At 38.1% G+C, this 20,353-nt stretch overlaps 3 protein-coding genes across 3 annotated transcripts; 1 reads left to right on the top strand and 2 right to left on the bottom strand.

The window, feature by feature from the left end:
- Window positions 1-1,293: 1,293 nt before the first annotated feature.
- On the bottom strand, window positions 1,294-7,305 carry LOC138844479 (olfactory receptor 6C2-like). Its single transcript, XM_070053170.2, has 2 exons — window positions 7,281-7,305; window positions 1,294-2,249 (listed from the first exon to the last, which is right to left on the bottom strand). The coding sequence occupies exons 1-2, from the start codon at window positions 7,303-7,305 to the stop codon at window positions 1,294-1,296; spliced, it is 981 nt and encodes a 326-aa protein (XP_069909271.2).
- A 304-nt stretch (window positions 7,306-7,609) lies between these two features.
- On the top strand, window positions 7,610-11,465 carry LOC149123482 (olfactory receptor 6C2-like). Its single transcript, XM_089309063.1, has 2 exons — window positions 7,610-7,689; window positions 11,000-11,465. Exons 1-2 carry the CDS (start codon window positions 7,610-7,612, stop codon window positions 11,463-11,465), a joined length of 546 nt encoding a protein of 181 aa, XP_089165189.1.
- A 6,899-nt stretch (window positions 11,466-18,364) lies between these two features.
- On the bottom strand, window positions 18,365-19,300 carry LOC100344466 (olfactory receptor 6C2-like). Its single transcript, XM_002711050.2, has one exon. The coding sequence runs from the start codon at window positions 19,298-19,300 to the stop codon at window positions 18,365-18,367; it is 936 nt and encodes a 311-aa protein (XP_002711096.2).
- Window positions 19,301-20,353: the final 1,053 nt, after the last annotated feature.

The following is a 20,353-nucleotide window of genomic DNA, read 5'->3' as shown; positions in this document are numbered from 1 at the left end:
AGCTGAGGTGCCCTAATAGGAATTATCAGTTAAGCTAAATAAGTTAAAAGATATTATGATATTTTTTCTCTTTGACTGAAATTCTGTCTGCCAAGGATGCTATCAAATTTTTTTCATTTAATAAATTAAACTATTCAGTAAAATTTAGACTGGAAGAGGTAACAATAACTTTAAATCAATTATTTTGTGACAACAAGAAAATTTAAGATAGAGTGTTTTGTTGTTGGATTCTCTTTTATTTTATTTTTCTTGGCTTTCAATTTTTGTTTGTTGCATTAGAAGTGAAGTTAGCATGTTATTTACTAGCAAAATCCTATCACATCTTTTGATTAGAAACTTATGCTACACAGAGCAGACTCATAGAATGGCAGATGTCCTAAACAGCACTCTGGCCTCAGAATCAGCCCTTAAGGCATTCGGATCTGGCTGAAGAACTCATGGAGTATTTTACGTATGGAAAGCCAAGACACTCTGGCAAAAAAAAAAAAAAAAAAAAAAAACAAACAAACAAAAAAAAACAAAACCAAAATGAAAGATCTCTGTGAGGGAGATCCCGGCATAAAGAACAGGCCATCAAAGAAAGAGGTACCTTTCTCTGAAGGGAGGAGAGAACTTCCACTTTGACTATGACCTTGTCTAAATAAGATCAAAGTCGGTGAACTCAAAATGTTTCCATAGCCTTGGCAACTCATGACAAGAGCCTAGGGTGATTACTGACGCCAGAAACAAGAGTGTCAATTTGTTAAGTCAATAACAGGAGTCAGTGTGCACTTACTCCTCATGTAGGATCTCTGTCCTTAATGTTTTGTACAATGTGAATTAATGCAATAACTAGTACTCAGTAAACTGTGTTTCTGTGCGGGTGCAAACTGTTGAAATCTTTACTTAATATAAACTAAATTGATCTTCTGTATATAAAGAGAATCGAAAATGAATCTTGATGTGAATGGAATGGGAGAAGGAGTGGGAGATGGGAGGGTTGTGGGTGGGAGGGAAGTTATGGGGGGGAAGCCATTGTAATCCATAAACTGTACTTTGGAAATTTATATTTATTAAATAAAATTTAAAAACAAACACACACACACACAAAGAACCCCCCCCACCACCACCACCAAAAGAAAGAAATTTATCCTAGAAGAGGATGGAGAGGTATGAAGGGGTTGAGTATCTGTGGTGGAGAGCATTTGTTCTGGGTATGATAAATGCTTGGGAAGATTGACCTGAATAGATCAGGTCAAAAAGAGACAAATAGAATTGAAGCTCAATGATTTATGCTTAGTCAGATTTTTCTTTCTAGACTTGCATCTTCTCTTTCTTCTTTGAGACCAATGCAATCTTTTTGAAGGAATCGCTGAACGCTTGTCTCACTTGCTGGTTTCTCAGAGTGTAAATGAACGGGTTCAGCATGGGAGCAATGGACGTCATCAGCACTGCCACCCCCTTGTTGATAGCTACAGAGTTCTTAGCTGAAGATTTGACGTAGATGAAGATACAGCTTCCATAGGTGATGGAAACCACAATCATGTGAGAAGAGCAGGTGGAAAAGGCCCTTTTCCTTTGCTGGGCAGAAGGGAATCTCAGAATGGTCTTGATGATGTATACGTAGGACAGAACCACACACACCAGGGTCAGGATGAAGGTCAGGACTGCACAGACAATCACTAACTGCTCTATGAGCCACGTATCTGAGCATGAAATCTTCAAGATGGGAGACGCGTCACAGAAAAAATAATCAATGACATTCGAGTCACAGAATTTCAAATTGAGGAACAGCATGAGTGGGGGAAGTATGATCACCAAGCCAGCCCCCCAGCAGCAGAGGACAAGGCTCCTGCATACCTGGTTGCTCATGATGGTCACGTAATGCAGGGGTTTGCAGATGGCCACATAGCGGTCATAGGACATGATGGCCAGGAGGAAAAATTCAGTTACTCCAAAGACATCAGTAAAGAACACTTGAACGACACAAATGTTGTAGGTAATTGACCTGTCACCTGTTGCTATGTTGTACAGATATCTAGGGATGCAAGAGGATGTAAATGCAATTTCTAACAAGGCAAAATTTTGTAGGAAGAAGTACATGGGTGTTTTGAGGTGGGAGTCCAAAAGAGTGAGGGATACGATGGTCAGATTCCCGGTTATACTCAACATGTAGGTGAAAAACAGAAACAGGAAGACCAGAACCTGAAGCTGAGGGTCATCTGTCAGTCCCAACAGGATGAAGGCTGTTATTGTGTGGTTTTTCATCACTGACTACTGAATTTTCCTCTGTCTTCATCAAATCAAATTTATAGATATTTTATATGGATCAGGTGGTGTCCAAACCAGGTAGCAAGAAACAGTGACTAACAGAGTCGGCCAATTTATTCATTTGTAATGTTTCCCCTAAGTAGTAATTGATATTGCCACTTCTCTGGTGGGCTGGCTATTTCATTGTTTATTATTTTAGTGGATCTTTCATGATATTTGAAATTGCTCTATATCCCAATTTCTTCATTTATTTTAGATTTATAATCAATACTCAAGATTGAGTGATCTGGTTTTTATATTTGAGTCACAGAGTCTTATGATTCAACCAAATTATGTTTTTTTGTGTGTGTCTAAGGCCTCTTCTGTATTTTAAATGTGAATATTTAGAAGTAATGATTTCCACATATCTTTCTTAAAAGATTTTGTCCTTTATGAAATGTAAATATGTACCAGGTTGTCTGGATTTTACATGCAGTCTTTGTTGATCCATGTTTGGCTTTATTTTATATTGTACTACTGTGGCCAAGTATGTGTTCCTGTTATTGTGTTTTGAGTTTTAAGCAGCAACTTCTATATGGTTGGCTCTTTCTTCTGATTGTCCTGTGCCTCTGCCTGTGTGTAATTTATGCTTGGTGTCCACTGGGATACACCGCTCAAAGGAGTATTTTAGAGTACAATGTATTTGCTACCGTGAAGAAATCTTAGGTCCCAGGATATACAGCTGGAAAAACAAAAGCATATCTCTCTTAAGTTTGCAGTCTGTTAAGTATGGAAAATGCTTTAGCATATTCTATCGTTGTCATGAAGTTCAAAATCAAATTTGGAATGTTAAATATAGTTTCCAAATTAACATAGAAATATGGTCTCCATGCACTGCCTGTGTCCAGCTACTCATTTGTGGTTTTCAGTTTGAGCATCATTTCTGCTGAAAAGCCTTCTTAAATTTAACTGAAAAGTGATCCCCTGTTAAACATAAGAGTGGGAATAAGAGAGGGAGGACATGTACAATTTGGGACATGCTCAATCAGACTTGCCCCAAATGGTGGAGTTAGAAATGTGCCAGGGGATTCCAATACAATCCCATCAAGGTGTCATGTACCAATGCCATCTCACTAGTCCAAGTGATCAATTTCAGTTCACAACTGATCACACTGATAGGTCTAAGAGTCAAAGGGATCACACAAACAAGACTAGTGTATTCTAATACTAACTGATAGAATCAAAAAGGGAGAAAATGATCCAACATGGGAAGCGGGATATACAGCAGAGTCATAGAATGGTAGATGTCCTAAATAGCACTCTGGCCTCAGAATCAGCCCTTAAGGCATTCGGATCTGGCTGAATAGCCCATGAGAGTATTTTAGGTATGGAAAGCCAAGACACTCTGGCAAAAAAAGTAGAGGACCTAAATGAAAGATCTCTGTGAGTGAGATCCCAGTGGAAAGAATGGGCCATCAAAGAAGGAGGTACCTTTCTCTGAAGGGAGGAGAGAACTTCCACTTTGAATATGACCCTGTCTAAATAAGATCGAAGTAAGCGAACTCAAAAGGCTTCCATAGCCTTGGAAACTCATGACTAGAGCCCAGGGAGAATACTGATGCCATAAACAAAAGTGTCAAATTGTTAAGTCAACAACAGGAGTCACTCTGTACTTACTCCTCATGTGGGATCTGTCCTTAATGTGTTGTCCAATGTGAAGTAATGCTATAACAAGTACTGAAACAGTATTTTACACTTTATGTTCTGTGTGGGTGCAAACTGATGAAATCTTTAATTAATATAAACTAAATCGATCTTCTGTATATAAAGAAAATTGAAAATGAATCTTGATGTGAATGAAATGGGAGAGGGAGTGGAGATGGGAGGGGTGTGGATGGGAAGGAAGTTAAGGGGGGGAAGCCATTGTAATCCACTAACTGTACTTTGGAAATTTATATTTACTAAATAAAAGTTTAAAAAGAAAGCCTTGTAAAACTACATTGTCTGTGTGGATGTCTCATTTTTGCTCACATGACAAGTAATTGTTACTTAGCACTTCCTCTTAGTAAGGAAGTTTGTTAAAACTTGTTCCTGGTGCCTTTCTTTTTTATAAAACTGGCTTAGCTACCCAAACCAACAGTCCTAGGTTTACATTCAATGTGTAGGGAACATTGTGTAAATCCACACATAGCTAGTTCATTGATCTACATATTAACAGCTGTCTCCTATCTTGTTTGGCTTTCACTTTGAAACAGCTCTGTGATTGACTTAAATTATTTAAAAAATGTGTGTTGCAGAGACTTCCCCACGCTGCACTTATTACCACCTGTTCTGCATAAGCTGTGAAGTGTCACCTCTCCCATGCTTTATCTCTAAAGCAGGGAACAATTCTATATTTGTGCTGATTTTGGATTCTTTGTAGAATTGTTCAGTAAGATAGTCAAATCTGCAGTCATGGAATTCAGACCCACAAACAAACATCTTTTACATGGAATACTTCTCCAAATATGTTTTAACTTCATAAGTGCACTTAATTTTATTCCATTTAATTTTAGCCCTCTGTATTCATGGATAACAATTTTCAATACTTCTTCATTTTTGTGAATTCTGATTGTGAAATTACACTTATATTAAAATAATTCTCTGAATGCACCAGAAGTTTAAACCAATTTCCAAAATGCCATTATGATTTCTTTGTTTTGTAGAATTATTATAATGTCTTCAAAATGCATGCTTTTATAAAAATATAACATCATAGTTCTCAGATATATAATTTCAACAAAAAGGATATATGTGGCCGGCGCCGCGGCTCAATAGGCTAATCCTCCGCCTTGCGGCACCAGCATACTGGGTTCTAGTCCCAGTCAGGGTGCCGGATTCTGTCCTGGTTGCCCCTCTTCCAGGCCAGCTCTCTGCTGAAGCCAGGGAGTGTAGTGAATGATGGCCCAAGTCCTTGGTCCCTGCACCCCATCGGAGAGCAGGAGAAGCACCTGACTCCTGCCATGGGATCAGCGTGGTGCACCGGACGCAGCATGCAGGCCACGGTGGCCATTGAAGGGAGAACCAATGGCAAAGGAAGACCTTTCTCTCTGTCTCTCTCTCTCACTGTCCACTCTGCCTTTAAAAATAAAAACTTATGTGTACATTTACCAATGCAATGTCTGTGAACTTTATATCACTGCTTTCCTGCAACTCTCCATAAGCATGTGGTATCAAATCTTTGTAAAGTATTATTTATCTCTTCTCAAGTGCGTTAACACTATTATTTGAAAAAAATTGGTTCCTATGATATCTGAATTCACACAGTTGCACATGGAATATTGTATTCATCTGATCAGTCCACATGTAAGACTTTCATCCTTGGCTTCTGTAGTTCAAAATTCTTTCCCCTAGATCAGAAATGGGGAATCTCTTCTGCCAAGGGCCATTTGGATATTTTTAACATCACTCGTAAGTCACATATAATTGTCAAATTAAAGATTACCATGGTGCACATTGATTGAATTTCAAGTCTCACCTGTGGTTGCCTTTGCAGAGCCAGTCCAAATGACTTTGTAAGTCTTATATAGAAGCCGGTGAGTTGGACATTCCCCTCTCCTGCCCTAGATTTTCTACTTCTGCCTCCTTGGTGGATATTTTCATAATATTTGAAAATGGGAGTTAAGGGCTTTCTGTTTCTTGGTTTGGATTAATAGCTGTTCTAGTTTCCCGTCAGCCATCACACTTAATATTATTAGGACAACCAAATGCTTTTCAGTTCTGAATTAGTATCTCCAGTGTGTGAGTTTCCCTCAAGTAGGGGAATAGAAGGCACATTTTCCACCAAATTTCCCAACTGAACTCTGTTAGCTTATTTAATTGAATGACTGTCATTTGTTCTGCTGGAATAGTCATTTTCTCCAGAAATCAGGACTGGGTCCCCTGTTTGCTGTGGTAAATTGTTACAGGTAAACTCCAAGGTTTATGTAGCAGTCACTGGGAAGGAGAGTGATAATGATTTTGAAGACCTATGACCATCTCAGGAACCACAGGGACACACTGTAATAATGACATTGGCCCATTTTACTTGAGGAAAGGATATTCTTTTTAGCCTTCCTTCTGTCCGCAGCCCATTTCCTGTGAACCCAGTGACTCCTACAGCAATTGCATGGTAGCACACTTGTTCCTGTACCCATGGGTAACAGTCCTTATTTCAGAACTCCTTTTTCTATTTCGCTCCTTGAGAATCGTAGTTTTTTTTTTTTCTTTTTGACAGGCAGAGTGGACAGTGAGAGAGAGAGACAGAAAGGAAGGTCTTCCTTTGCCATTGGTTCATCCTCCAATGGCCGCCGGGGCCAGTGCGCTGCGGCCAGCGCACCACACTGATCCAAAGGCAGGAGCCAGGTGCTTCTCCTGGTCTCCCATAGAGTGCAGGGACCAAGGACTTGGGCCATCCTCCACTGCACTCCCTGGCCACAGCAGAGAGCTGGCCTGGAGGAGGGGCAACCAGGACAGAATCCGGCACCCTGACTGGGACTAGAACCCGGTGTGCCGGCGCCACTAGGAGGAGTTATTAGCCTACTGAGCCAGGGCGCTGGCTGAGAATCCTAGCTTTTAAAAGGAAATTTTTAAGAAACTAGTTACATCCTGCAGAGAAGTTTACAATTTAAAAAAGTGCAAAGATAACTAATTTTGTCATTAATATTTGGTAATTTATCATAAATGGGGATTTTTAATGAAGATACACACTTTTTTCTTTTAAAGAGGCAAGTGAGGGTGTGACAGAGATAACTTCTCATCATCTTGACTATTACCTGTTTGTAACTGTATAAAGGAACATCCAAAAATACAACTCAGACAGATTTGTGGATCTTTCGATAACATTTCAAATAATTCTGTTTGATTTCAGTAAATCCCCACAGTTTCCAGAGAAAATCATCGTATAGATTTATGGAAGGTGAGAGTAAATGAGGTAGCGAGAGTACTTACTGTTTTGCAAGTTAACAATAGCTTCAACTGATACTTTTTAATCCGAGTCCTAAAGGCTAATATGATGCGGGAGACCTGAGAGCAAAGGTTTGTGTGGAATTTTCTCATCCGGGTTTTTTAGGATCCCCAACTTCCTCTGGCCACTGCTGGCAGGGACGCTTTTCTAACCAAGGATATTGGTCCTGTTTTTGCCTAGGAAATACTTTGTTGCTCTCATTTGTTGAAAATACATTATTTCAAATATTGCCTTCTCTTGCTTTCAAAGCCTCAATACTATGACTTCTCTGGGCAGGGTGAATTGCTTGTACATCATAAAGATTTACATCTGATTTATTTGCTAAATTTTAAACTAAATAACAAACAACTAGGTCCTTGGTGACCCATGTTCAAATTTCACTAATGAGTCTTTGTAATGAACTTGGGCAGCATCCTGGAAGATGCTGCCGTGGGGGCAGTGTCCTTGGAGACACAAAGACGCAGTGGTAGCAACAGGTACAGGTCAACTTGGGACTGCAGATACAGAGTGGTCAAAACCAATCCTGCCTTGCTTGTTCTTTTTTCCAAATCTTGTCTGAAAGACAAAAAAATCACAAAATGAAGCCATCTGCTCTTTTCCCTCAGCCATTAAAGAAAGATAACCAAATAGGAAAATACTAGAAACTCAAAGCAAGTTACATTTTTAAACTCAATATTTTTTTTGCAAATAATATTTTTTAATTTACATGATAGTCAAAGGCTTAACTGCTCTAGTAACTAAAGAATTCAACACATAAACAGTAAAGAGCATGAAAATAGGCACATTCTACAAACTACAAGCAAGTGAAAAGATGATCAAGTTCACTCATAGGAAGTCAATTTATTTTATTTTTACTTTTATTAATGTAAAGAGAACTGATTTATAGGTATAATTCTAAGACAATACCCCTACTGCCATTCCTTCTTCTCTTCTTTCCTCAATCCCCCTTTCCTTCTTTTTTTTTTCTTTGATTATTTCAGGTGTGCATTCAGTGCACTCTATAACCAAAGACTTGATTCACCACTAACCGTTATATTCAACGAATAAAAAGTAGTCACAAAATCATTAAAAGCATCACAAGTAACTTTTTCAAATTTTAAATAAATATATGAATATTTGAGGTTTCAAAAAATAAATGAGATTTCCATTTTTCACATTAATTGCATATTCTTTCACTAATTACATAAAATACTTTCATAATAATAAACACAGAAGCCCATCATGATGCATAAAATGTTTTTGGAACACTTGTTCATATTTTAAAACACTCAGTTTTTAATATATATACATTTATCACCAATACTTAAAAGAACCTTCATCGTTAGCAATTATATGATCACATCAATGCATAAATTCAGTTCATTGGGAATTTTTAAATGGCTACTGATTGCTAGAGAAACTATGCTTACACATATTTACTAGAGGTAAAATTTCAGAATGCAAATTTATTCATATATTGAGGCTTTTCTATTAAAATACCAACATGCTCTTAAGCAGATTATGGCAAATTATGCATTCAAATTTTATTTGTGGCCTATTTTTGTATCTATACTTAATTTTATACTTACAGCCATGTTTAATGGCGTATATGATTTGAGACATTCCATCAGCTAGCCATTTTTTTTTCATTTTTTTAATTTAATTTTTTATTTTATTTTTTACAGGCAGAGTGGACAGAGAGAGTGAGAGAGAGAGACAGAGAGAAAGGTCTTCTTTGCCATTGGTTCACCCTCCAATGGCCTCTGTGGTTGGCGCACTGCAGCTGGCGCACTGCGCTGATCCGAAAGCAGGGGCCAGGTGCTTATCCTGGTCTCCCATGGGGTGCAGGGCCCAAGGACTTGGGCCATCCTCCACTGCACTCCCTGGCCACAGCAGAGAGCTGGCCTGGAAGAGGGACAACTGGGACTGAATCTGGCGCCCTGACCGGGAATAGAACCCCCGGTGTGCCGGCACCGCAAGGCGGAGGATTAGCCTAGTGAGCCGCCGCGCCGTCCTGCCATTTGTTTTAATTTTGTATTGATCTTTCTATGATTTAGAGAAACTCAGACTATGTTTCAGAAAACTAAAAACATTCTTCTGGGTAGGTCTCATATTTTCACATTAATTTATACATCCTTCATATTTATTTGTTATAGCAATTGCATCTACTCTTTAATAACAAAAGTATTATTTATAATATTAATTATCTGCCTTTTTACCTTTATATAATTTGGTTGTATCTAAGAAGAGCTTACCTGTTTCAATGCTTTATTTTTATAGTGGTTATTTCCTAATATTATTTATTTATTTTTATTTTTTATTTTTATTTTTTTGGCAGGCAGAGTGGACAGTAAGAGAGACAGAGAGAAAGGTCTTCCTTTGCCATTGGTTCACCCTCCAATTGCCTCTGTGGCCGGCGCGCTGCAGCCGGCGCACCGCGCTGATCCGAAAGCAGGGGCCAGGTGCTTATCCTGGTCTCCCATGGGGTGCAGGGCCCAAGGACTTGGGCCATCCTCCACTGCACTCCCGGGCCATAGCAGAGAGCTGGCCTGGAAGAGGGACAACTGGGACAGAATCCGGCACCCTGACTGGGACTAGAACCCGGTGTGCTGGTGCCGCAAGGCGGAGGATTAGCCTATTGAGCCGTGGCACTGGCCTATTTCCTAGTATTTTAATACAAACATTTAAATAACTAGGGCCAAAGTTAAATATTCACAGTGTAAATTAGAATACACTTGCAGTGTAGTTATAATAAAATGTGACATAAAAATTTATGGAATATTGAGAATGCCACAGTTTAGAAGGTCATACATTTAAGGCATATTTTAGAAAATATATGTTCAAAACTAGTGATATAAGTATTCAACTTAATATGTAAGTCAATGAAATGCATATGTATGTCTTTAGACAACACTATTTCTTAAAGCTTGACCGTAAATAGAGGACTGTACGGATCTATCCTAGTGTTTTTTGTTTTTGTTTTTTGTTTTTTTGTAAATGAGAGCAGTCCTGAGGTTTAATAAACTTGTTTTCTTAGAGGAAGTGCTCAAACAGGAGTGACAATTAATTGGCATGGGAGCAAAAATATGTCATCCACATATACAACAGAGTTTGAGAAGACTTTTCAGTAGACATGGTGCTCAAACTGACAGCCATCAATACATAGAAGCCCAGGGAGACTAAATTCATTATTTTAAATTTAACTTTGAACTTGGTGCTAATGATACCAAATGTCAAAGTATTTTTCATACTTAATAGATGGAAAACTCAGAGATATATACATATTTTTGTTTTTCCAACTGTATAACCTTGATTTCTTCACATGTAGCAAATAAATTTTATGTTAAAATACTCTCTGTGCAGTGTATCTCAAAGGATGCTGAGTATAAATTACATACCAGCAGGGAAACAGAACTACTATCAGTGTAGTGAGCCAACTCTGTGGAACAAAATAATGTAAACATGTTTGGTCAAAGTGGTAAAACAAAAAATATAGCTAAATGTGGTTCTACAAAGCTTGTATGTAAAAATCCAGACAAGTTGTTATATGTTTGCATTTTATCAAGTACAAAGTCTTTTAAGAAAGGTATGGAAAAATGATTACAATTAAATATTCACCTTTACAATACAGAAGAAATCTTATACAGAAGAAAACCATAATTTTGTTGAATTGCAAGGCATTGTGACATATAAAAACAAGATAATTCAGTCTTAAGTGTTGATTATAAACATAAAACAAATGAAGGAATTGCAATATAGAGCAATTTTACAAACTACTAAAACTATAAATTAACAACAATGTAACAGCCCACTCAACAAGAATTGGTATTACTACAGAGAAGCATCTCCCATCTTGAAGACTTCATGCTCAGATACGTGGCTCATAGAGCAGTTAGTGATTGTCTGTGCAGTCCTGACCTTCATCCTGACCCTGGTGTGTGTGGTTCTGTCCTACATATACATCATCAAGACCATTCTGAGATTCCCTTCTGCCCAGCAAAGGAAAAGGGCCTTTTCCACCTGCTCTTCGCACATGATTGTGGTTTCCATAACCTATGTGAGCTGCATCTTCATCTATGTCAAATCTTCAGCTAAGAACTCTGTAGCTATCAACAAGGGGATGGCGGTGCTGATGACGTCCATTGCTCCCATGCTGAACCCGTTCATTTACACTCTGAGAAACCAGCAAGTGAGAGAAGCATTCAGCGATTCCTTCAAAAAGATCACATTGGTCTCAAAGAAGAAGGAGGATGGGCAAGTCTATAAATATTAAACTCAGCAAAAATCATTGAACTCCAATTCTATGTGTCTCTTATTCATCCTATCAGGTTCAAGTAAACCTTCCCACACATTTATTGCACCCGGACAAAAATACTCTGCATCATGGAAGTTTACTCCTTTAACGTGTCCTTGCAAAACTTTTTCAAGATGAATTCCTGATGAGATGTATTTTATAGTAAACATGAGCCCAGTTTCACTTCTAACCTAGCGAACAGTAATTAAAAACCAAGGAAAATAAGACAAAAGTAAATCCAATAATGATATAAATATCCTATCTTAAATTTTCTTGGAATTCAAGAAAATGCCTTATTTAGAGTTTTTGTTAAGTCTTCTAGTCTAGATGTTGCTGAATGGTTTGACTAAATTAAAAATGTTGAGTGTCTTCTTGACAGAAGGATTTTGAGGCAAAGAAAAAATATTTATAATATCTCAGAATTTATTCATTTCACTAATAATCCTAGAAGGGTACTCTCAACAGCATGTGGAAAATAGAATTAAAAGTTTATTTTGCAGGAAAATTTTTTTTAAATCCATGCATATGAGAAATTTTCAAAAAGTTCATGAAAATGTGCATTTTCAGAAAACTGCATGATGTTAAAAGTTTTGGACCCCAATAGCTTATCTTTTAATTCCATTTCCACTGTGAAGTATTCTCATACATAGGTAAATATTTTAAAGTACTATTATCAAGAAGTGACATGGTATAATTTACTATGGAAGTCAGTCTGGAGATTCCTCAGAAACCTGAACATAACCATACCATTCAACCCAGCCATACCACTCCTTGGAATTTACCCAAGGGAAATGAAATTGGCAAACAAACAAGCTGTCTGCACCTTAATGTTTATTGCAGCTCAATTCACAATAGCTAAGACCTGGAACCAACCCAGATGCCCATCAACAGTAGACTGGATAAAGAAATTATGGGACATGTACTCTATAGAATACTATACAGCAGTAAAAAACAACGAAATCCGGTCATTTGCAACAAGATGGAGGAATCTGGAAAACATTATGCTGAGTGAATTAAGCCAGTCCCACATGGTCAAATATCATATGTTCTCCCTGATCGGTGACAATTAACTGAGCACCTAAAAGGACACCTGGTGAAGTTAAATGGACACTATGAGAAACAGTGACTTGATCAGCTCTTGTCCTGACTGTTGATGTACAATGTAATACTTTATGCATTTTAGTATTTTCTCTTTGTTTTGTTCTAGTACTACTGGTTGAACTCTGTGATTAACACACAATTATTCTTAGGTGTTTAAATTTAACTGAAAAGTGATCCCTATTAAATATAAGAGTGGGAATAAGAGAGGGAGGAGATGTACAATTTGGGACATGCTCAATCGGACTTGCCCCAAATGGTGGAGTTAGAATCATGCCAGGGGATCCCAATATAATTCCATCAAGGTGGCATGTACCAATGCCATCTCACTAGTCCAAGTGATCAATTTCAGTTCACAATTGATCACACTGATAGGTCTAAGAGTCAAAGGGATCACACAAACAAGACTAGTGTCTGCTAATACTAGCTGATAGAATCAAAAAGGGAGAAAATGATCCACCATGGGAAGCGGGATACACAGTAGACTCATAGAATGGTAGATGTCCTAAATAGCACTCTGCCCTCAGAATCAGCCCTTAAGGCATTTGGATCTGGCTGAAGAGCCCATGAGAGTATTTTAGGCATGGAAAGCCAAGACACTCTGGCAAAAAAACAAAACAAACAAACAAACAAAAAAAACCACAACCAACCAAACAAAAAACCTAAATGGAAGATCTCAGCAAGTGAGATCCCAGTGGAAAGAATGGGCCATCAAAGAAGGAGGTACCTTTCTCTGAAGCGGGGAGAGAACTTCCACTTTGACTATGACCCTGTTGGAATAAGATCGAAGTCCGCGAACTCAAAAGGCTTCCATAGCCTTGGAAACTCATGACTAGAGCCTAGGGAGATTACTGACACCATAAACAAGAGTGTCAAATTGTTAAGTCAACAACAGGAGTTAGTGTGTACTTACTTCTCATGTGGGATCTGTCCTTAGTGTGTTGTCCAATGTGAAGTAATGCTATAACTCGTACTGAAACAGTATTTTACACTTTATGTTCTGTGTGGGTGCAAACTGATGAAATCTTTACTTAATATATACTGAATTGATCTTCTGTATATAAAGATAATAGAAAATGAATCTTGATGTGAATGGAATGGGAGAGTGAGCAGGAGATGGGAGGGGTGTGAGTGGGAGGGAAGTTATGGGGAGGGAAGCCATTGTAATCCACTAACTGTACTTTGAAAATTTATATTTACTAAATAAAAAATAAATTAAAAAAATAGAAAAAAGGGGCCTGTGCTGTGGTGTAGCGGGTAAAACTGCTGCTTGTAGGGCTGGTGTCCCATCTTGGTGCCGGTTCGAGTCCTGGCTGCTCCACTTCCAATCCAACTCTCTGCTGTTGCTTGGGAAAGCAGTAAAAGATGGACCAAGTCCTTGGGCCTTTGCATCCACGTGGGAGACCTGGAGGAAGTTCCTGGCTCCTGGCTTCGGATCTGCACAGCTTTGGTGGTTGCTGTCATCTGGGGAGTGAACCGGTGGATGAAGACCTCTCTCTCTGCCTCTGTCTCTCTGTAACTCTACCTTTCAGATAAATAAATAAATATTAAAATATAGAAAATAAATATCTTAACTCATAATGTAGCTAAGTAAAACAATAAACTTACAGTTTCAATAGGAATAAAGGAAATTGAAGCAGCAGTCTATGTGGAAGTCTCAGAAATTTAAAAGGAAGTCCAAATGAAAAGTAAAAATTAAATAAATGATTTATTTTTTTCTGAAACACATGACTTATAGAACATAAAATGTTTATAATTTTTTCTCAAAAGAGTTCACTAATACCAAATGATTTTTCATCTGATAGTTTTTTCATTATGACTTCTGTTTTCCATTTACATGTCAGTTTGAATATCCTTTCCACTTAGAGAAATTATTTCCTCTTCTCCCACATATAGCCTTGGGTCTAAGGAGACATAGTCGGTCTCTGTATCCCATGGTAGGTAGAGCTTGTTCTAGCCCCCATCCTGGTTGAGTACGTAGGCACAGCCTACAGATTTTGGAACACTAAATATTCCACCTCTAAATAGTGTATCTGATGGAATTTTTATTTTTCAATGGAGAGACTAAATGGAACTTCTCAGTTGGTTAATATATATATTTTAGTTACCAAAAATAGGTACTTTTTCAGTGTAATGATGTACATATTACAGTAGTTGTTTCAATGGAATTTTGAAAAATCGAGTCAATGTGTCATCAGATAGAGTTAATGAATGGGCTGTTAACAGGAGGAAGAAAGTTAGGGCAAGCCACTGGACTGACACTAAGATTATTCTTACAAAGAAGCCCTTGCTTTCTTCTCATTCTGGATGGTTAGTTTTTTTATTCCAGTGTTGTTTTTTCTTTTGTTTGTAAGTGTGCCAGTAAGTCAGTAATGCCTCTTTTTTTTTTTTTTTTTTTTTTTTTGACAGAGTTAGAGAGAAAGACAGAGAGAAAGGTTGATTCACTCCCCAGATGGCCACTACGGCCGGTGCTACGCCAATCCGAAGCGAGCCAGGTGTTTCTTCCTGGTCTGCCATGAGGGTGCAGGGGCCCAAGCACCAAGAGAGCTGGACTGGAAGAGGAACAACCGGGACTAGAACTGGCGCTCATATGGGATGCCGGCGCTGCAGGCAGAGGATTAACCAAGTAAGCCACGGCGCTGGCCCAGTACTGCCTCTTTTTATTCAGTGTGTAGTTAGCAAACTTTAGGCTGGTTCATTGATCAACTTAAAATAGAATGATCAATGTAAATTGAGGCTTTGACAATTTAATTCTTTCAATAATTAATCCTACTCAAATAGAAAAGGACGTACACTTGTGGGATGGATAGCCATCTTAAAGTTATAGTGTAGAAATCTCTGCAAAGAGTTGTGTTAAAAACCAGAAAAATTCATTTAGAATAAAACTCTATGTGTGTGAAAACCAAAATTAATGATCTTAAATGCAAACTCATAGAGTTTGATGAAAAAGTTTAGATTGAGTCAGTGACCTCTGAACCTACATCAATCTGTAGTTCTATATAAAAAAATTTAATAGAATATTTATTTAATTATTTGAATGGCAGAGAGAGAGAGAAAGAGAGAGAGAGAAATACAGACAGAAAGATCTTCCATCTGTTGGTTCACTTTTCAAATGGCCACAAAAGCCAGGTCTGGGCCAAGCCATAGGCAGGAGCCAGGAACTCCATCCAGGTCTTCCATTTAGGTGGCAGAAGCTCAAATTCTTGGGGCATTCTCCACTGCCTTTCCGGGTGCATTAGCAGGAAATTGGATGGGGAGCTCAGCGTCTGGGGCTAGAACTGGCATTTGACATGGGACACCAGCATCAAAATCAGCGACATAACCTGCTGTACCACAGCACTGGCCCCAGTAGCTCTATTTTTAATTGCTTTTAGGAACCTTCATACTGTTTTGCATAAAGACTATACTAGTATACGTTCCCACCAACCGTGTACCAGGATTCTCTTTTCACTGCTTTGAGTTACGTACCTCAGATATGTGCGGCTTTTTCCATCTCAGCAAACAGCTTCTTCTGGTTGTTCAAGGAAGCTAATTCACAGAACAACCTTGAGGAGCTACTAGAACGGAGCATATAGTGGGGGGCTATAGCTCAGTGGTAGGGCATTTGACAGCAGAACGGAGCATATCAACAAGCCCTGATGGAAGGAATATCTGTGACTCAGGTAGGGGGAGTCCTACGTATAATATGGAATCCTGCATCCTTTAAAAGTAATTGTTCATGGCCCATGGCTATCTTATGCATGTTTCCCTGGTTCCAATCGGTCCTAGCTGGAAGCATGAGTATTTATTATATTCATGTATTGAATTCCGTAAGCCATTCATAGAGTCCCAACCTCAATTTTATTAATAGTCTAATCTAATCACTGTAATTTCATTAATTTGATTACTTTCTCAGACAGAATGTACACAAGCTATTGACCTTACCTTTTTGTTTAAAATTCTGACTCTTCATTGTTCCGTGGTAAAGGATAAGTTTTCTTTTTGTAAATACAATCCTGAATATAATCTACTTTCTAATATATTCAATATTTAAATTACTTGTATATCATGAATGTTTATATTAAGATGGTATGCTATTCAAGGTATTTCAATAGAGGGTGACTATAGATAGACAATATACTGTATATTTTCCTATTAGAAAATTGAAAGAGTATTTCGGATATTTTCACTATGAAGAAATGTTAAATACTTGAAAGGATAGATGTATTTACCAGATTGAACATTGTACAAAACATCACATTGTAACAGAAACATTGTAACAAAATATCACATAGTACCCCACCAAAACGTACAATTTTTACATCTCTTAGATTTTTTTCAAAAAATTTAAAATTTTTTACAAGTATCCTTATCTTGTTTATGTGATTTTCTCAAGATATGTATTTAGGATATTTTAATACTAGGAGACACATGATTGGACCATCAAGCACTGTATTAAACACAGGCTTTGGAGTCAGATAAAAATGGATTCACATGAAGAATTGCCTGTTCCTAGTCTTATTGATTCTTTGATTCAATGTATCAGTCTGGGAAATGAGGAGAAGATAAGAGAACTTTTAAATTTATTATTACATGTAATAAAAAGCAGTAGGATTCTAGTGATTTTCTTAGTAGTAACTGCTGTAATCATTATCATTTTAATGGAGAACTTGTTATAAATACCTCGTTATCTTGGTATTGAATGAATATATCATTATCTCAGCATTAAAGTTAAGGTGTATATATGTATATATGTGTACATACGTAATGTTTACAGTTGAAGTGAATGTGGCAAAATATGAAAAAATATTAAATTCTTAAAAATGTAAAGATAAAACCCATTGAACAGTATCTTCCCTTTGAGATTTAATTCTCTTCTATCACATTAAACCTAGTTTGCCTAAACTATCCTTTTTCCTTGGTTTACAATAAATAATAAAATAAGTCCACCTTTTGTATCCATTCTTGTACTCAACCAAGTGTGGATTGAAAATATTTGTAAAAAATTGTGCCTACATTGAACATGTACAAACTTAGTTTTCTTGCTGCAATTTTCTAAACAATGCAATAACTGGTTGCATAGCACTTAAACTGTGTTAGACAGTACAAGGAATCCAGAGACCATGGACACAGGAGGATGAGCTCAGATGATGCAAAAACTATGGCATTTTATAAAAGCATCTTGAACATGCAAAGATTTTGTTACCTATTGGAGGTCCTGAAACTAATCTCTCAACAATATTGAAGGATGACTGGAATCTAGAATGGTGCCTAGAGTCACAACAGCCATTCAAAGGCTGGCATTAGAATATTCCGCAGGGACTGGCCTTGTGGCCTAGTAGCCTAAGTCTCTGCCAGCGGCTCCGGCATTCCATATGGGTGCTGGTTCCTGTCCTGGCTCTAGCTCTAGTTCTCTGCTTATGGCCAGGGAAATCAGTAGAAGATGACCCAAGTGCTTGGGACACTAAGCCCTCATGGAAGATCTGGGAAAAGCTCCTGGCTTCATATCCAAATTGAAGCCATTTAGGAAGTGAAACAGAGATGGAAGACCTCTCTCTCTCTCTCTCTCATACACCATAAGCACAACTACTCAATACCAAACATGAAAATGAACTCATTTTTTTTTGTTTTGAATTTTATTAAGGTTTGCTAAGATGTGAAGTCATTGTTTCATTTCCTGGAAGTGCATCTTATTATTTAGATATATAATCTTCAGATTTTTCTTCCTAAAACTAGTAAACATTTCAAAGTACAGCTTAATTTTAAGGGAAAACTTGATTTTACCATGTTAGCACATTCACTTACCTCTTTAAGAACAAAGCAATTCTTTTGGCTGAGTCATTGAAGGCTTGTTTCACTTGCTTGTTCCTCAGGGTGTAGATGAAGGGGTTCAGCATAGGTGCGATGGAGGTGGTGAGCACAATCACACCCTTGTTAGTGGCCACTGACTGCTTTGCTGAGGGCTTCACATAGATGAAGATGCAGCTGCCGTAGGTGATGGAGACCACAATCATGTGGGAGGAGCAGGTGGAAAAGGCCTTCTTCCTTTGCTGGGCTGAGGGGAATCGTAGAATGGTCTTGATGATGTATATGTAGGATAGACCCACACAGACCAGGGTCATGATGAAGGTCAGCACGGCACTGACCATGACCATCTGCTCTATCAACCGTGTATCTGTGCATGTGATCTTCAGGAGGGGAAATGCATCGCAGATGAAATGGTCAACGACGTTAGAGTCACAGAACTTTAGACGTAGGCCCAAGCTCAGGGGTGGGAGGATGACCAAGAAGCCGGCTACCCAGCAGCAGAGGACGAGTCTCCTGCAGACCTGGCTGCTCATGATGGTCACGTAATGCAGGGGCTTGCAGATGGCCACATAGCGGTCGTAGGACATGATGGCCAGGAGGAAAAATTCTGTGACACCAAGGAGATCGATAAAAAACATTTGAATGACACAGTTGTTGTATGTGATTGTCTTGTCACCGGTTGATATGTTGTACAAGTATCTGGGAATACAAGCCGTTGTAAATGAGATTTCTAGGAAGGAGAAGTTTTGTAGGAAAAAGTACATGGCCGTTTTCAGGTGTGAATGTATGGAGGTGAGGAAGATGATGGTCAGGTTGCCAGTTACACTCAACACGTAGGTGAGAAACAGAAAGATGAAAGTCACAGCCTGCAGCTGGGGGTCATCCGTCAGCCCCAGCAAGACAAACGTTGTGACTGTGTGGTTTCTCATAACTGACTCCTACCCAATCCGCATATGCAATTCAGATATTTGCTATGAGGGGCTTGGTGTAACATCAGCCAGCAATAATTAGTTGCTCATCAAACTGTGCCAAACTGTAGGACACACAATATGTGTTAGTTTATAAATAATACCATCACAATAGTAGCACAGGTTTCACTGTGACTTTTTGTGGGATAATTTAGGCGATAATTGAATACTTAATGTATACCATACTGCAACATTTAAGAAACCTTTTCTAAGTGTTTTAAATTCTCATTTCATGTTTTATTTTATTTACACACAGGGTTGCATTGATCGTTTTTTGTTGAAACATGTGCCATAGTCACATCTTTAATTTTTTGAGCACTTCAATGCCTTTCTTTGTAATTTGGATAGTGATAAATTGTGAAAATAACACCAATGCTACTGGCACACTTTCATATGCTCTTCTAAAATCCACTGCATAGGATTTTGAGTAGTAGCATTATCACTAATGTTTAAACTTGTGCTTTCTTTTCACAACAACTTTTTCCTCATTTGCTCTCACTGTCACTCTTCCTCGCAACTCCTTTCTGTCGAAAATTTGTGCTCATTGCCAGGTGTGCAGAACACAGTTTAGATGAGAAGCTTGCTGTGTAGAATCTTAAGATGTGTTTTGGATGAGATATGCATAGGGTTGTGTGACATCATCATAATTACTAACTTTCAGTCTATGGAGATGAGCTTGTAACACATTCTGACTTCTTAGTACCAGTGTGGTTAATTACTAAATAATGAAGTTCCAGATGCGGCCACACTCCCGAGCACTGTCTGCTTTCACTGAGATTCAGTTTTGTCAGCTAAAAACAGGAAAACACTCCAGTATCCTTTATATGCTACTTCTGAAAAAATCAAGTTCTGCTTATGCATATGTATATACCTATCTGTATATTCTAAACATTTTAGAAGGGTACTGAGCTTGTAGTAACTAGTAAACATGTATGTAGTATTTCAATACTTCAACCCCCAATGATTTTCATCTGTTTTTGTCTCCATCCATTCGTTCTTTTTTCTATTATAATT

This window comes from Oryctolagus cuniculus, chromosome 11 (genome assembly GCF_051225735.1).
Source record: "Oryctolagus cuniculus isolate XC-2025 breed Fujian yellow rabbit chromosome 11, ASM5122573v1, whole genome shotgun sequence".
In the NCBI taxonomy this organism is placed as follows: Eukaryota; Metazoa; Chordata; class Mammalia; order Lagomorpha; family Leporidae; genus Oryctolagus; species Oryctolagus cuniculus.
The sequence above is the reverse complement of the archived record's forward strand: the minus strand, read 5'-3'. Positions and strand labels throughout refer to the sequence as shown.